Source organism: Podarcis erhardii, assembly GCF_964252035.2.
Source record: "Podarcis erhardii genome assembly, chromosome: 12".
In the NCBI taxonomy this organism is placed as follows: Eukaryota; Metazoa; Chordata; class Lepidosauria; order Squamata; family Lacertidae; genus Podarcis; species Podarcis erhardii.
Window position 1 is genome coordinate 31139045 of NC_138513.1, and position 15214 is coordinate 31154258.

The 15214-nt window shown below is 49.3% G+C and overlaps 2 protein-coding genes and 1 long non-coding RNA gene across 3 annotated transcripts; 1 reads left to right on the forward strand and 2 right to left on the reverse strand.

Moving 5' to 3' along the window:
* Positions 1-1684: 1684 nt before the first annotated feature.
* On the reverse strand, positions 1685-4728 carry HOXA1 (homeobox A1; the record flags this gene model as incomplete). The annotated part of the gene is made up of 2 exons (XM_081833855.1): positions 1685-3408; positions 4077-4728. The coding sequence occupies 2 exons, from the start codon at positions 4726-4728 to the stop codon at positions 3053-3055; spliced, it is 1008 nt and encodes a 335-aa protein (XP_081689981.1). The 3' UTR covers positions 1685-3052.
* Positions 4729-5063: 335 nt separating this feature from the next.
* On the forward strand, positions 5064-9570 carry LOC309325740. The gene is made up of 2 exons (XR_014149930.1): positions 5064-5179; positions 8490-9570. It is a non-coding gene; the product is annotated as an uncharacterized lncRNA (long non-coding RNA).
* A 129-nt stretch (positions 9571-9699) lies between these two features.
* Positions 9700-13092, reverse strand: HOXA2 (homeobox A2). The gene is made up of 3 exons (XM_081882305.1): positions 13068-13092; positions 11610-12038; positions 9700-10841 (listed from the first exon to the last, which is right to left on the reverse strand). Exons 1-3 carry the CDS (start codon positions 13075-13077, stop codon positions 10075-10077), a joined length of 1206 nt encoding a protein of 401 aa, XP_081738431.1. The 5' UTR covers positions 13078-13092; the 3' UTR covers positions 9700-10074.
* Positions 13093-15214: the final 2122 nt, after the last annotated feature.

A 15214-nucleotide genomic window follows, 5' to 3' on the forward strand; every position in this document is an offset into this window, starting at 1 on the left:
CTGGGAGCTGTGTTGGGAACTGTAGCTCTGTGAAGGATCAACTACGGTTCCCTAGATCCCTGGGGACGGGCGCTTAATGTGTATTGAAATGCAGGTTATCTTAGGGCAGCCTCGTCCCTTCACCGCCTGGCACATGCATCCTCCTTTGAAAACACCCGCCAAACCCTCAACAATATTATTGCCAGCCTTTTGTTATTGTTCTCCCGGTTCCACCGAACGAGTCAGGAAGGGAGGAAAAGCGCAAGGGATGCGGAAGGGTCAGGCGGCCGCCGCGTGCTTGAGGAGGACAGCTCTCTCCGAGAGGTGATCCCGATCAGGCCCTCTCGGCATGCAGAGATAGATGCCCTTTGGGTCACGAAAGCCTCTGGCAGAAGGCCATCTGCTGAGTTTGCAGCCTCACCCTAGTCAACAAAATGATTTTATTTTTTATGTATATAAAAGTATAAAGCGGGCGGGCGGGCGGGGGGCCAGCAGAGGAAGGGAGGGTAAAATGAAACCTGGGTCTCCTGCTTTGAAGTTACAACAAGGCAGTCAAGGGAGCCCTTTGGAGATCAGCCCTGCGCAATAGCAGGGGAGAGGGGCGGGAGGGGGGTCTCTCCTCCTCGCCCTCTTGATATGGCCGATGCGCCTGCAAATCTAGGCTGCTCTGCCTTTGACACTTCAGCCGAGAAGCCGCAGACGACTCGCGCGCTCCGGCTCTCTCAGAACCAGCAGCCTCCACTGTTGTTTTCACAGCCCGGGCTCAAAGCTTGTAAAAGTCTCCTGCAGATCTTGCAGCCAGGAGGGTGTTTTGTTTTGTTTCTTTTAAATCCCCAAAGAAAGAAACACAGCTCCTCAGACGGGCTGGAGTGGAATGGAATGGAAAGCCTCGATGTTCTGGCTAGAGAGCTTGGAAGAAAAAGCGGGGGCGCGTTAGAGGGTTCTGCAGATCTTTAAAAAAGCAAAAACAAACTTGTTTGCAAGTCTTTTCAGGAAGTAACTTCAATTCACCTGCCAGAACTTGTTTTCCAAATAGAGGGGGGCGGGAATGGTGTGGGGTTTGCAAGGACACGTTGGGTTGAACATACTTGGGTTAGGAAATTGTCTGCAGACCACGCAGGAATCGGAGTTGGATCAACAAGGAATTCTCCCTCCCTCTTTCTCCCTCTGTGAACTTTTATCGTGCTTTGTGCCTTCAAGATGTCACTGACGATTTAGAAGGCAGGGAGTGACGCTGGGGGTTCCTTGGACAGCTTTATACCCAGGGATAATGAAATGTGACTCTCTTAACTGGTGGCTTGTGATGTGAGGAAAGACCGGCCGAAGACAGCTTCTGCTTTTGAAGAGGACTCTGTTTACACACAGGTCAATATTCAGTTCGGGGTGAAAAGGTTAGCCCTTGACCCAGGAAGTTCCCGCAAATATGGTTCGAAAATAGCTCCGCTTCCTTCGCCTTTCTCTTAATTGCAGAAGATAAACATGGATCTTTCTCTTTCTATTGATTAATAGACCTACTTTGTATAATCTCGGGGTACTGTACATAATGTGCAGTCAAAGGGCGCGAATAATTCGATGTAGGGATATCTGAGGAGGATATCTGAGCAGCCGATCAAAAGCCAGTCCAGGGAAACCGGAAAGGGTGCAGAAAGCTTAACCTCAACCCCAGACTCCGCTTTCCAAAAGATACCGAAGCAAAGTAAAAACCTGAGATATGAATATATTTATTACAGAGATTTATAGGACCCGTAAAATTCTGCTCTGGATTCCTTTCTTTTCTTTTCTTTTTTCTTTTTAAACACAGAATCTCAGAAGCTTGGATGATTGTACAGAAAAAAATCAGAAAGTACTCCATCACAAATGACAACTGATAGAACTCAGTGTTATTTTCACTGAGTACATCCAAGCGGTTGTGCATCATGCAAGTTCCATCCACGAATCACATAAAATATACATTCGTTTGGCCATTCATCACATTCAGGAATTGGGCTGAAAAGACCTCAAGTCTAAGGAACGTTTCCTGGGGGTGGGGGGGGATCTCCCCTCTCCCTTTTTAATGATAATATTGGGGGTTGGGAATGATCCAGCACAGAGTTCGGGAAGGAGGGGATTTAAAGCGGGGGTAGACACTAATAAGCAAGGTTTATTTTTTTAAAACCTAGTGCAATTTCCACTTTCTTTTCTAGCTCGTTCAAAGAAATAGTAGCAACCTATGATTTTTGAGGTATCTGATTGAGTTGAACAACTTTTCGTTCGTGACATCCTCACTTTTCGCTATAAAATCGAATCCAGTGTTGAGAATGTAACCACCCTGTTTAAGCTCATCATCTTATCTAAACATTTCTAGAAAATCCGTAAAAAGATAAATCTCTGGGACAAAGTATTTACAACCAACAAAACTCATACATACGAGAAGACAAGAGACATTAAATTAAAGTGGTGAAAGTTCTCGAAGTCGTGTAAACGCTTTCAATAGTGCATCTATTCGTGAATTTGGGTCTGACAGGTCTTTGGTTGGAGGAGAAAACGGTAGCAATGTCTTTGGCAACTCGATTCTGGTTTAACAAATTCTCTTGATTGTTCCCACAATACAGTCTTTAGAGATGAAAACAGATCAACTCTGAGGAGCTGAGGCAGACTTAGTGAGTGATACTGAATAAGCTACTCAGAGTGAGGTCCTAAACTCCTGGGCCACAACCCAGACAACGTGAGCCAGCTCCCATTGAAATCAACTGAGTTTAAAATAGTCACAAAGACCCATCCCGCTTTTTTCCATGGGATTTAGGGATGATTTAACAGCGCAGTCCTGTGGCCTGCCTATTCAGGCGTGTTGGCTTCCAGAGAGCTTGCTTGCAGGCCTTATAGGATCTCGGCCTCAAAGTTGCTAAATTCGTGAGACAGTTCCATTCAAATCAATGAGACTTGTCTCCAGATCAAAGGGTTCAGGGTGAGAGTTTGGGTTGCTCTCTCCGCCAATTGCGTGAGAGTCCGAAAATAAACAAGAGGATAAGTTCGAAACACAATAAATTTACTCTTAGATTGTGCCTTAGAGGGAGAATGAGGAGCAGCGTGTCTTTCAATTCGAGGTAGTCAGAGTGTCTGAGGTAGAGGAGGCTGGCGAAGGGGTACAGGGGGACGGGCTGGACTTTTCCGAGGACTCCTCCGCTTTCTCTTCGCTTCCTGTTGGGGTGGCCGGAGAAATGGGGAGCAAGCCCTCTTTCTCTCGCTTCTTCTGCTTCATCCTGCGGTTCTGGAACCAGATCTTGACCTGAGTCTCGTTCAGCTGCAGCGAGGCGGCGATCTCCACCCTGCGGGCCCGGGTTAAGTATTTGTTGAAGTGGAATTCCTTCTCCAGCTCCGTCAGCTGTTTGGTGGTGAAGTTAGTCCGGACCGTGTTGGGCTGGCCAACATAACCGTACTCGCCAGCTTTCCCTAGAGGAAGAAAGGAAAGAGAGAGAGAGGAGAGAGAGAGAGAGAGAGAGAGAGAGAGAGAGAGAGAGAGAGAAAGAAAGAAAGAAAGAAAGAAAGAAGGAAGGAAAGAAAGAAAACAGCAACAACAACCCACATCAGAAGCGTTAACTCGAAGCAATGATTTATAGGTGACATGAATCAATAGGCAGGCGCGCGCAGGTACAAACCATAGAGAACGAGCTCTTTAAGTGAAAGGAACTTTGTGGGCCAATCGGAAACCTGCTTATTCCTAAGTAAAGACCTAGCGAATGCACATGGGCTAACTTCTTAGTGTCCGCCTGTCCAGTGAAACAGCAACTGAACTCACCTAGATCAGGGGAGATCTGACCACCGGCTGCTTTGTGATCCACAGCGGGGACACAAACACATCAAACTGAGCGTTATAATAGGAACCCTAAATCACAACACGACCTCCCCCCCCCCCCATTTCTGGAGAACCGGTACGCTTCAGGATCCCAACCATACCTGTTCCCAACATACCTGGGACCATCATGTTAATCTGCATCTACCTTAAATGCAGATCTTCCGCGTCCACCTTACAAAAATAACAATAATAATAATAATAATAAGAAAACTTTCGGGCCCGAACTTCCCGAAATCCAGAGTGATCGCTCAGGCAGGTGACTCACCTGTTTTGGGAGGGTTTCTCTTCACTTTCATCCAGTCGAAAGTCTGGGCGGGAGGAGAAGTCTCCGACGAAGGGGAACCGCAGCCTTCCTGGTGGTTCGAATGAAGTGGAGACAGGGGGTGGCTGTAACTGGTTAGGGTTAGGCTCTGTTGCTCGTCCCCATAAGAGGGGTGGATGTACTGAGCAGAGCCCACGGGGCCCCCCGCATAAACCTGGGGCTGCTGAACCACGGACGACGAGACGTTTCCAGAGTAGAGCGCAGGTGCGCACTGGGGGAAGCCCCCATTAATCTCTGCCTCTTGAGCGAGTGGGTAGTGGCTGTAGCCCCCCGCGCCGAAGTTCTGCACGCCGTAGGTGGGCCCACAGCTCGGGTGGGCGTAGGACACCCCCAGGTTGGGGTGGTGCTGGTAGGTAGCAGTCTGGTGGTGGGGATGGGGGCTGATCTGGACCCCCCTGCCCACGAGGAAGCGATCGTCCCCGTTGCAGTTGTTGGCACTGACAGCGCAGGACTGGAACGTGGTTGTGGTAATCCCATGGTCGGGGTGGTGGTGGTGGTGGCGGTGGTGGTGGTAAGCCCGGGGTGAGCAAGTGGCGGACTCGCCGTTGAGGATGGGCGGATAATCGAGGAAGGAATTCATCCTCGCAGTGTCCATCTATCACCGGTTGACCGGCTCTTCGGAGTCCTGGGTGACCGTGCCAACTTTCTCACTTCCTCCATGGGGGCCAGAAGAAAAATGATATGAATGTACAGTGAGACGGCGGCCACGTGAGGGCGGCAGCCAATGGCTGCTCCTCCTGCCAAAGTTGCCCTGCTCCTTCCTGGTGATGGATCACCCTGGCTGTGGCATTTAAATTCCGAGCGCTCCTCCATCAAGGTGACGCGCAGCCACCACCACCTCCCTCTCTCCCTCTTTCCTTCTCTCTCTCTCCACACCCCCCATCTCCTCCCCCGTTCCCAGTCAGCGCGTTGGGGTTTGAGAGCCGGGCCGGAGAGGCAGTGCGCGCCCAGGCGCTCAGCCTGAAGCAGCAGCAGCAAGCACCGAGCCGCCGCCGGAGGGGGCTGCTCTTGCATGGATTTACGAAGGGACAGCCTGGGCTTGGCAGGTAAGCAAAGGGACCCGCGCAGGGCGTCCCCAGTTGGGTAGCTGCTCCTGCTGCTGCTGCTTTCTCCAGGGCTGTCGTCGAGAGAGCACAGCTAGGCTGAACCCTCTCGGCTACAGTTAGATCGCTTGGATAATTATGGTCTGCCTTGGGCAATCTCCAGCAGTCTGGGGTTGCTGTGTGAGAGAGAGAGGTGGGGAGAGAAAGAGAGAGAGAGAGAGCGCTATCAGGGGGGCTGGGGGAGGTTTGGGGGCATGGGGAGAGGTAGGAGGCCGGCGGCTGAGCTCTGCCAGTTGCCGATGCGTCCTCAGACAGACCCCGGCGTGCGCGCGCGAACCGGCAAGAGTTAAAATGCGCTTGGTCCAGCCTCTCTCGCGCGGTTATTTGCATGGAAATGAGGCTCTCTGCAAGGCAACGCCATTGTTGCTGCTGCTGCGGGCAGCGTGGTTGGCTTTAACGCGCGGGAATGGCGCCGTTGGCTCCTGGAAACAGAGAATCAGTGGGAGGCAGTTGGAGCCGGCAGCCTGGGCTGAAACGGAGGCAGTAGTGCGCCTGCCTGGCGACTGGGTACTGGGTTGCTGTTTTTTCGGACGATCCGACGCTGCTGGGCGCGGTTAGAGGAAGGAAGCGCTTACAAAGGTTGCCAGGGAAGCTTTTTTCAGGTTCTCGCCGGCAGCTGAGCCGCTAGGGCGCCTGTGCAAACCGTCAGGCCTCTCCTCTCTCTCACCTCCCATTCACTTTTGCTCCCCCACCCCGCTTCTCATGTATAACCTTTGCCTCCCTCCTCCCACCCCCAAGGAGTGTCCACGGGTTTAAACCATGAGGTCTAGGAAGATGCGAGTCTTTAAAATAGCAGCCCTTTGGATGGCATGGCCAACGGTTAGGGGGAGGAGACTGTCTGGAGGAAGGGGCGAGGGGGTCGACAGCGCTCCTCCAGGCGCTTGATCACTAGGCTGCCGCCCTCCTTCCGAGGAGGGAGAGAGGGAGCCGAGGGAAACAAATGGCCGGGCGTTGGGAGAGGCCTCTCTGGATTCCCTCGCGAGGACCGCAAGTGCTTTCTTCTCGCAGATGTAAATCCTTGATTCCGCTCAAGTCCGTGGGGCCAGGAGAGACGCCTGGCTTTCGGTGGGGCTAGACCTGTCCAAAGGAAAGGCAGGGTCAGCTTAAACCTGGAGGAAAACCCCTGGGTTGGAGGTGGATAGGTGGTGGGTCCCACGGGGGCTTCATCTGCACAAAAAGGAGAGGTGAGCAGAGAGGACTCAACAGCACAGAATTCAGCATGAAATCGTAGAATGGTAGAGTTGGAAGGGACCCCAAGGGTCATCTAGTCCAACCCCCTGCAATGCAGGAAGGAAAACAGGCCTGACTAGAAAGAAGGCAAACTTTGCCTGCCGGAGTCCGGAAATAACTATGCGGGCTTCTTATGCTTTCATCTTGCAAATGTCGAAATCAGCCCAATATTTAGTATTAGTGTGTTAATGGCTGTTGCTTCTATGTTATCTACACACACACACACACACACACCCCATGTATGATTCCGTACCACCCTAGTTCCTCTGAAACTATAATACTATTTTCATTCCTAAAATGCTGCTGATCTGGATTAGGCTGTTCTCCAGCTTCCCCTTTCTTCCTTCTCCCTCTCTCAAAAGCGAGGCCCACTCAAAATATTGATAAGCATGCGCTGTTTACTAAGACAAACATGCCCCGAATCTGGCTGTGAGACTTTGAAAGTCTCATGCGTACTTCCTGGCTTTCCTTTGGTAGAGCTAAACTCGCTCTGAGTGGGACTTTAAAACACTTCCTTTTGGCCCTGTAGTCACACCTCGGATTTCGCGCGCTCTCTCTCTCTCTCTCTCTCTCTCTCTCTCTCTCTCTGTGTGTGTGTGTGTGTGTGTGTTTAAGAATAATACTTATATATTCTAAAATTTACTGGAAGGAAGGACAGATACAGGGTTCCCTTTACCAGTAGCCCCATTGATTTCCATTCTACTCATTGCACGCACAGTCGCGTATTGCCCAGGCACGACGGTCTGGGAGTAGATCGCATCGATATGAGTGGCCAACCCGTGGCCCGAGGAGTGGATTCACGAGGAGGCGTTTTGTAAAACAAAAGAACGTGCATGTAGGGGTTTAATATTTCCCTAACAGCTTTAGATGTAAAAACTATGTTGGTGCATGCCGGCTTTGAAAACAGGGTATAAATCCAGATCTAAAGGAAGCCTTGTTCCCTATGAAAAGTTGGTCATTTCATTTGGGCCCCTATCCTGTCCCTCTCTTTCTCCTTCCTGGCCGCCTTTCTCTGAGCAGAAACCTCCCTCCTGTCCCTGCTGCTCCGTTGCTCCCTTCCACACTTTCTCCCCCATTTCTCCGCCATTGTTCAGAAGAACTCTTTCCCCTTTTGTTATATTGTCTCTGTGGCCCAACGCTTTTGCATTCTGAAGCCAACACAATTCCTCTGTTTTACCAGAATGCAGAAGGGGACACATGGAGGGCGGGGTGGCGGCGGCGGCCGGGGAGATCGGGGGAGGGGGACGCCTTTCCCAGTGTGGCGAAGCAACCACATTTCCCATTCCATGTCTGCCTTCTGGAAAACGCAAGCAGGCCCACAGAAAAGCCCCCTAAGCTCCACGAAGGCCTTTTCCAGAGCAGGCCCTGCTCCCCCCCCCCGATTCCCCCCCCCCCGTCACCCTGCATCCGCCTTTGTTGAATCGGTTCCTCTGGTGGTTCTGAACGTCACCAAACCCATCTCTGGCCTTCGTTACTGCGGCCAGGGCGCATTCTTGTTTTTGCATTCGAAAAAGAATCTTTCGAATTTCTCTCTTGTTCGTTTTGAAAGAGGATATCTGCAGGGCTCGGCCTAGTTCTGATATGCGGGGGTGGGGAAGAGAATCTGCTGTGGGGGGAGTCGATTTGTATGGAAGGCTTCTTTTGTTCTTTGAACCGGAGGTCCCCCCCCCCCCCACACACAACAACAACAAACATGAGCGCTGCCTTCTCTGTATAAAAGGAAAACGTTCCGAAATGCACGCTAAGTTGAATTTTCTGTGTCACAAACCAGGCAAACCCTTAGCAAAAAGCGGGGAGGGGGGGGAGAGAAAAAAAGAGCGGGGGAGCGCCCGGGATTCCCTGCCGCACCTGAAGCTTAGCCAAGCTGTTGTTTTAAGAGAGCAATAAAAATGAATTATGACTAACCGCCTCCTAGCTTAATGGTTTCAGACGGGGATCCCCAGCCCGAGCAAATACGTAAGAGGATTTTTATTTGTGCATGTGTTCCTGCAATTGATCTCTTTGATGACATTCTCATTCACAGAAAGCGTTTGATTTATGACTTTAGGAAGAATTGCACCCAGTCTTTCCAGCTATAGCCCACGCAGCTCAGCGCCACCCCACTTAGAGGGGGGTTGCAAAACAGGGAAGCCAACGGCGACCACAACAAACGTGCGCAGAGGAGAGCAAGCAGGAAACCCGCGCCTGCAAAGATCTGGGGAAGTTCTTAAGGAGCGGGCTATAAATATCTACGTTGGCATATCTACATACACACGAAGATGTATGCTAACGCCTACTGATAGGCTGTGGGGCAAAAAAGGAGAAGAAAAGAGGCATACTGGATTTTGCTAACAATCCGAATTGAAATCGGATTAGAGAATACACACAGCTATCCCCGCATGGTAGCACTTTTAAACGGACCTCATGACTCTACACTTGTTAGTCCAGTTCCAGTAGGACTCGATGCCCTCCAACAGCTTTTGTTCCGTAGACCAAGCGAAAGCCACAGGATTTGAAAGCGATTTTTCATATGCATTGCATACATCCTAACCGCGTGTGCTTGTGTTTTAATTCTCTCCTCTGATTTCCTCTCTTTTAGGTTTCTTTTCTCGGGGCCTTCGGACAGCTGGGAAATCCATCAAATGCCTTCCTTTCTCAGCTCTGGTTCCCCACACCACCATCCCTCCCCCCTTTCCAAGGCACGGGTCGCAAAAGAAATAGTTAAAAATAGCGTTCAATAGTAGAAACCAGTATACACTTCTGTCGATTTCTGGCCATTTATGCAGCAAGGCTTGCTGTAGTGCTTTTTGTTTCCCCTTGCAATAATATGATATATTCTGCCTATAATACAATATCAGTTAAAACGTAGAAGAGAATTTTTATATAATGTTACGATATATTCAACCTATACTATAATAAATCGTTTGCGATAGCACAGAAACATTTTAACGTGCTTCTAATGTCTTATGTGCATTCAAGGGAGGGGGGGATATATTTTAATGTAAGTTTTGGAGTTATTTTAGGTTTCTTTTTTCTCTCCCCCCTATTTGAATATTGAGAACTTTGGAAATCCATCATTTATCGCTGGCTTCCCCCCTAATAAATATATTTTTAACGAAAAAGGACGAAGGTTGTGACCAAATTGTGTTGTTTCTTTTAATTTTATTTCAGGACTAGGGGAGGGGCGGAGATTAACTTCCTTGTATGAAGCAGAGAGAAAGAGAAAGAGAGAGATAAAGAGATAAGAAAAATGCTTGTAGCAAACAAGAATTTATTCTACCAAAAATACTTATGACAACGCATCCTAATGTAATACAAAAATAAAAAGAAAGTGAAGATACAATTTTGATATGATCACTTTCTTACAGGCCTTATATATTGCTTTTCATAGAAGGACCTAGAATGGGACTAGGTTTAAAACCGGACACAACTAAAAAATGTCATAGGCAAACGGCAAAATAAGCTCTCCAACACACCGAGAAGGAAAAATAAAAAATAATCAGGAAAATACTGACCAGGAAAAGGGAAAGAAATTAAATCAAGTCATTCCCCTCCCCCTCCCGCTCCCCCAAAAATGGAAAAGGAGAGGGGGAAAATAACCCTTTTCAGAAAAGTTGGTCTGCCATTTCTCAGTAATTCAGATGCTGCAAGTCAATTGTGGTGAGTGTATCTGTAAAAAAGTCAAAGCTGTCAGCTGAAATATCTACAGGGCTGTCGAGGGACCCTGGCAGACTGGGGGAGACGGCGTCGGAGAGCTGTAGGCAGGAATCTGCGGAGAAAACGCTGAAGTCCTGTAAAGAAGGCACCTCCAGGGCCTCAGGACTGTCATTGTTCAGGCCAGCTGCACAGTTCTGGGCCATTGTTGACAGGCAGTTGGGAACAGTGGGTGACTGATGCTGAAAATGTTTCAGATTTTTCTCATTGCTCGTTAAAGGCGAAACTGGGAAACTTTGGGACTCTCCATTGTGGACAGTGACAGCCTGCTGTTGCGCTAGTGCATTCTGCTGAAAAGTGTAGCCTTCCCTTTCCGAAAGCGCGCCTGAGACATTGTTGAGGGCTTGCTCGAAGAGGGATTTCTCCTCCTCTTCCTCCTCTTCCTCCTCCTCCTCGTCGTCTTCTGCTTTCTCGGGATCCTCCAAGCCTTTGAATTTCCCTTCGCTGTTCTGGTTCTCCTTGCACTGGGTTTGCCTCTTGTGCTTCATCCTCCTGTTCTGAAACCACACCTTGACTTGCCTCTCGGTCAGGTCCAGGAGAGCGGCGATCTCCACCCGCCTCGGTCTGCAGAGGTACTTGTTGAAATGGAATTCCTTCTCCAGCTCCAAGAGCTGCGTGTTGGTATAAGCAGTCCTCAGCCTCCTGGAGCCCCCGGTCCCATTTTCGGAAATCTCCAGAGATTCTGCTTAAAAGGAGACAACAACAAGCACCATTAGAATGAGAGATATGAAAGAGGGGGGAAGAGAGAGAGAGAGGAGGGAGAATGTGTTATTTTAGGATTTTGAACATCCAAGCCTGGTGGGGGGAAATGAGCTAGTTGGAGCTGGGGGGGGGCTCTTTCTTTCTCTCTTAAAGCATTAAAATTTCAACTGCAACAAAATGGCCGCCCATGAATGCAGTAAATCCATTGTGTTTGCACTCCTGTGAGCCCGGTCTCTTGGACCCACTTTTGCTTCTCCCCCCACCCTCCTCGCTTAGCTCCAGGAACTTGATTTGCCTCCATCTCCCCAACCTGCCCATACCCGAGCAAACTTTGATATTAGCCATACAACAATTTATAGTTAATGCATCAGCTGCTTAGCTGAGCAAGAGCAATCTATCACTCTTCATTACTGTCAAATATCCCAACTCTAGGACAGCGAGACAAGAGGAGGGTCACCTCCAACTCAAATAAATCATCCCACGCTAAACAAGTTAGGGGAGAGAAAAAGAAGAAACTTTGTTTGGGGTGGGGGGATTTGGGGGTGTCGGCGGGGTTGGTTTCTGAGGAATCTGCCTGTGGATCCCCCGCTAGACCTCCAGCGAACCCGGATTGGAGTGCCGTAAGTTAGGGAGGCACCCATCCAAGCGAGAGGGAGTGGGAGAGGAGAAAAGGAGATTATATGGAGATAGAGAGAGAGATCTCTGAGTCCCAGGAAGGCTGAAGGTGCAGCAAAGTCTTTGAACTGACCTTTGTGGCTCAGGCAGGCTGGTCCAGTGGCGGAGGCCGAAGGAGGCGGCAGGGCAGTTTTCTTGGAGGCTTTTTTCTCCTTCATCCAGGGGTATTCCGGAGGCTGGAGGGCGCCGGCTGGCACTGGGCTGCCGCTGCTGGCATTGGGGCTGTGCTTGGGGCGGCTGCTGCTGCTGTGGCGAGGGTGGCTGCCTGGGTTCAGGCTGGGGATGGTCTGCTCAAAAGGAGGAGGAATCAGTGTCGAGTGTGAAAGCGTCGAGTTCTTGATTGATGAACTTTGAAATGTATCACCGACAGGGGGAAAAGATGTCAGGCACTCAGCGAGCGATGGCTGACTATTGATAAAACCAATCTCTCGCTCAAATTCGAAATTCATGGCCTTCAACTCGCAGCCCCCTTGGAGAAAAAGTTCCCTCTTATTTAGCGCTTCTGGGAGGGGGAGGGGGGAGCAAGGCCCAGGAAAAGGGGGGAGGGGGAAAAAAACCGAGAGAGAGGGAGAGAGAGAAAGGAAGAGGGAGAGAGAGAGAAAAGGAAAAAAAATATCATAGAAGATCGCTGGTGGGGTGTTTTTTTTCTAATTCACTGATTACAGCCGTATGGGGACCGTGCTACTATTAAACTATTGAATTCATGGAGACAAGGTTGAAATTGGACCGAATTGGCTGTCACATGATTGCCTCTGCCCAATGACAATTTGGGCTTTAATCAAAAGAAGCCACTGTCTGTTTGATTGATCCAAAAAAGTCGGGAAGGAACGCCTCATTGGGGGCCAGCAAGGCATTATTTATACTTTTTAAAAGGGGGGAAAGGGTATCTCCGCCGCGCTCTCTCTCGCTCGCTCTCCCCCTTTTGCCTCCTAATCTGAAATGATATCTGAGGGAGAGAGAGGGTGTGTGTGTGTGTGTGTGTGTGTGTGTGTGTGTGTTTGCCTGGGTGGGTTGTCTGAGCTGCTGTTGCTGTTGCTGCTGCCTCTGATGCTTAGCTTGGCCGGGGAGGCTCCCTTGCCCCGCTTGCCTCCCCTCCGCACACTCCCCCTTCTCATTGTTTGGGACTGTCAAGCAAGCGCCTTGCACCTCACAAATCACGGGCGCACCTCCATCGGACGCCCTGAGTCATTAACGAAGTCATCCATTAATCTCCAAAGTTGTGACACCGCGGGCCCCCAACATCTCCACCGCAGCACAAAAAGTTCCACCCGGCCAGAGGATGCCAAGGAAGGGAGTCTTTGCTTATATTTGATTTGGGTTTGTTGCCCCCCTCCCCCCGCCCCCCATCTCCAACAAAACCCGGACCCAACTCCGTGCTGAGGACTAACCACTTCCTTAAGAAAAAATTAAAGGACGGCAAGGTTGGGGTTTCCTCCCCCTCGATCACGACCTGGCATCTTTCCCCCCCGCAATTCTCTCCCCGTTTCAGCTGAGGGTACAGTATAGAGAACAATTGGCCGCCGGTCCCTGCCTCCATCCATTGTGTCGAAGGAATTTCTCCAGCAGCTTCGCTCCTAGGGGAACAGTAAGAGCACGCAGGCTGGTGGGTCGCTACTTTCTCCCCGCAGTTGTCTTGACAGAAGCGGACGGTTCAGAGGAGATACAGATTTCCATTAGACCCTGGGACTGTAAACACAGGTTCCGATCAAAAGAGGGAAGAAAAACGGGGAGGGTGTCACAAAACAACATCCAGAGCATTCACACAAACGACACTGGAATCAGCTGACGCATTTTCTTTCCGTAGCCCCAATAAAATGGGGTCCGGCGAGTATTTTTCCCCCTCTCGATTCCAGTGAAATATGTCAAAAGTCAATGTCAGGGATTAAAAAAAACGAAACAAAACCACAATAAGGCTGCAGATTAAACCAAAGAGCTCTAAGGACTGTGAAACTGACTATCCGTCCCTGCCCTTACCATCTCGTTTGGGAGCGCACGGTTTATTCGATTTGCTCATTCATTCCGCGATGCCGATAGTTCGGACAGGATAGCTCTTCAATCGCCTCAATTACTATTACTATTATTATTATTATTATTTAAAAAAAAGGTAAATGAGGGGAGGGGTGGACAGCGCTGGAGGAGAGAAGAAGACCCAGAAGGACACGGTGGGAACGAGGCGAAGGTTTCCTCTTCTTCAAAGCAAACCAGGAATAAGGCCGCGCATCCTCCCTTTTTTGGGGATGAGGGCTTTCTGCACGGCGAGAGGGGTGGGGTGGAAGAGCTCTCTTTCTATATTTATACATTCCAGTGAAGCCCGAAAGTGCTCCATCCGCTACCTCGAGTCCTTGTTAGATTTCAGAGCAGAATCCTGAGCAGAGCTTGGAAGCGCTTAAAACAATAAACTGACCATTACATCTTCAGGTGGAGTGAAACTAAGCAAAAGAGAGAGAGAGAGAGAATGTTTTTAAAGGTGATTTTTTTTTAAGCAAAAAAAAAAAAAAGCAAAACCCCTTTTTTATTTCAAGCAAATAAACTCCCACAATATGGATCAGGGGCTGAGGAAGGGTGGGGGAGGGGCCGAGATATTGCAATAATTTGTTCACATTTTTTAAAAAATGTAGATTGGGGTTGCTATTTAATGCATCTTTGACAGGAAAGGAAGGAAGGAGGGAGGGGAGGGAGGGGAGGATGGAAAAGGGTGCCTTACAAATATACATGCTGTTGGAAGATGTGGGCTGGGTTCCTTTCCTCTCTCTCTCTCTCTCTCTCTTTTTAATTTTCTTGCTTTTACTCCAAACAAAGATCCGCTGAAGCCTGCGCGCGATCAATCTTCCCGGGCCAAACGCTTTGACAGCTTCTGGCCTTTAAGAACACATTTGAAGCTTCTTGCTCTTTCCCAGATCAAATGTGGCTGAGAAAAGAAGGGGGAAAAGAGAGAGAGCAAGAAACGCGAGTAAACAAGGAAAAAGAGGACGGCGAGGCTGCTTTTGCTCCCCAAATGGATTTTATTTTCCTGTATTAAGGGTGTGGATCTTGCTCTTTTTCGCATTACCCTGAAAGACAGCTCCGATCCTGGGGTTTTGTTTTTTGTTTCTTTTTTAAATCTTTACTCTTCCCCCCCTATAGAATATAGGTGCTAGAAGTGAAATGGGTGGGAGGGTTTGTTCGAGGACCCGCTAGGAGGGAAGGCGAACGTGGGAGAAGGCTGGGGCAGTTGGGTCCAGGAAGGCTTTGTGAGTCAAATCGGCGTGGGAGGGTTAGGGCCAGCATTTTGGGGTGGGCAGCCTAATAGAAAAAACACCTGGAACAAAGAGGCTGGCCAACAACAAAAAAAAAAACCCATGCCCTCCACTCAAAACCCTCTGCAAAACCAAAACAACAACAAAAACAAAATTTATGTTTCTCTAAATGAAATCCGAACAGTATGTGATACAGTCGAGGGAGTGCAGGGAGAAAATTTAGGTGACCCGTTTCCTGTAAAAAAAAAAAAAATGCACGAGGAGAAAATATATGCTTTTTGACTTCCCCTTCCCAGAAAATTGTGTTAAAAGGTTGGTTTTCAATACCCAACAGTCAGCTATTCGCCACTGAAATAAGGCATCATCTCTCAAATTAATTTTGAACAGGAGAATATCCACCACGATCCATTTTCGCTTCATCTTTCTCCAAATGCTGCATTCC

Bases quoted from the DNA above. Each gene is read 5' to 3' on its own strand.
- HOXA2 (XM_081882305.1), bottom strand. The intron at 10,842-11,609 runs GTCAGTTCAAAG...CCTTTTAAGCAG, and splicing joins AGCCTGCCTGAGCCACAAAG to AATCTCTGGAGATTTCCGAA.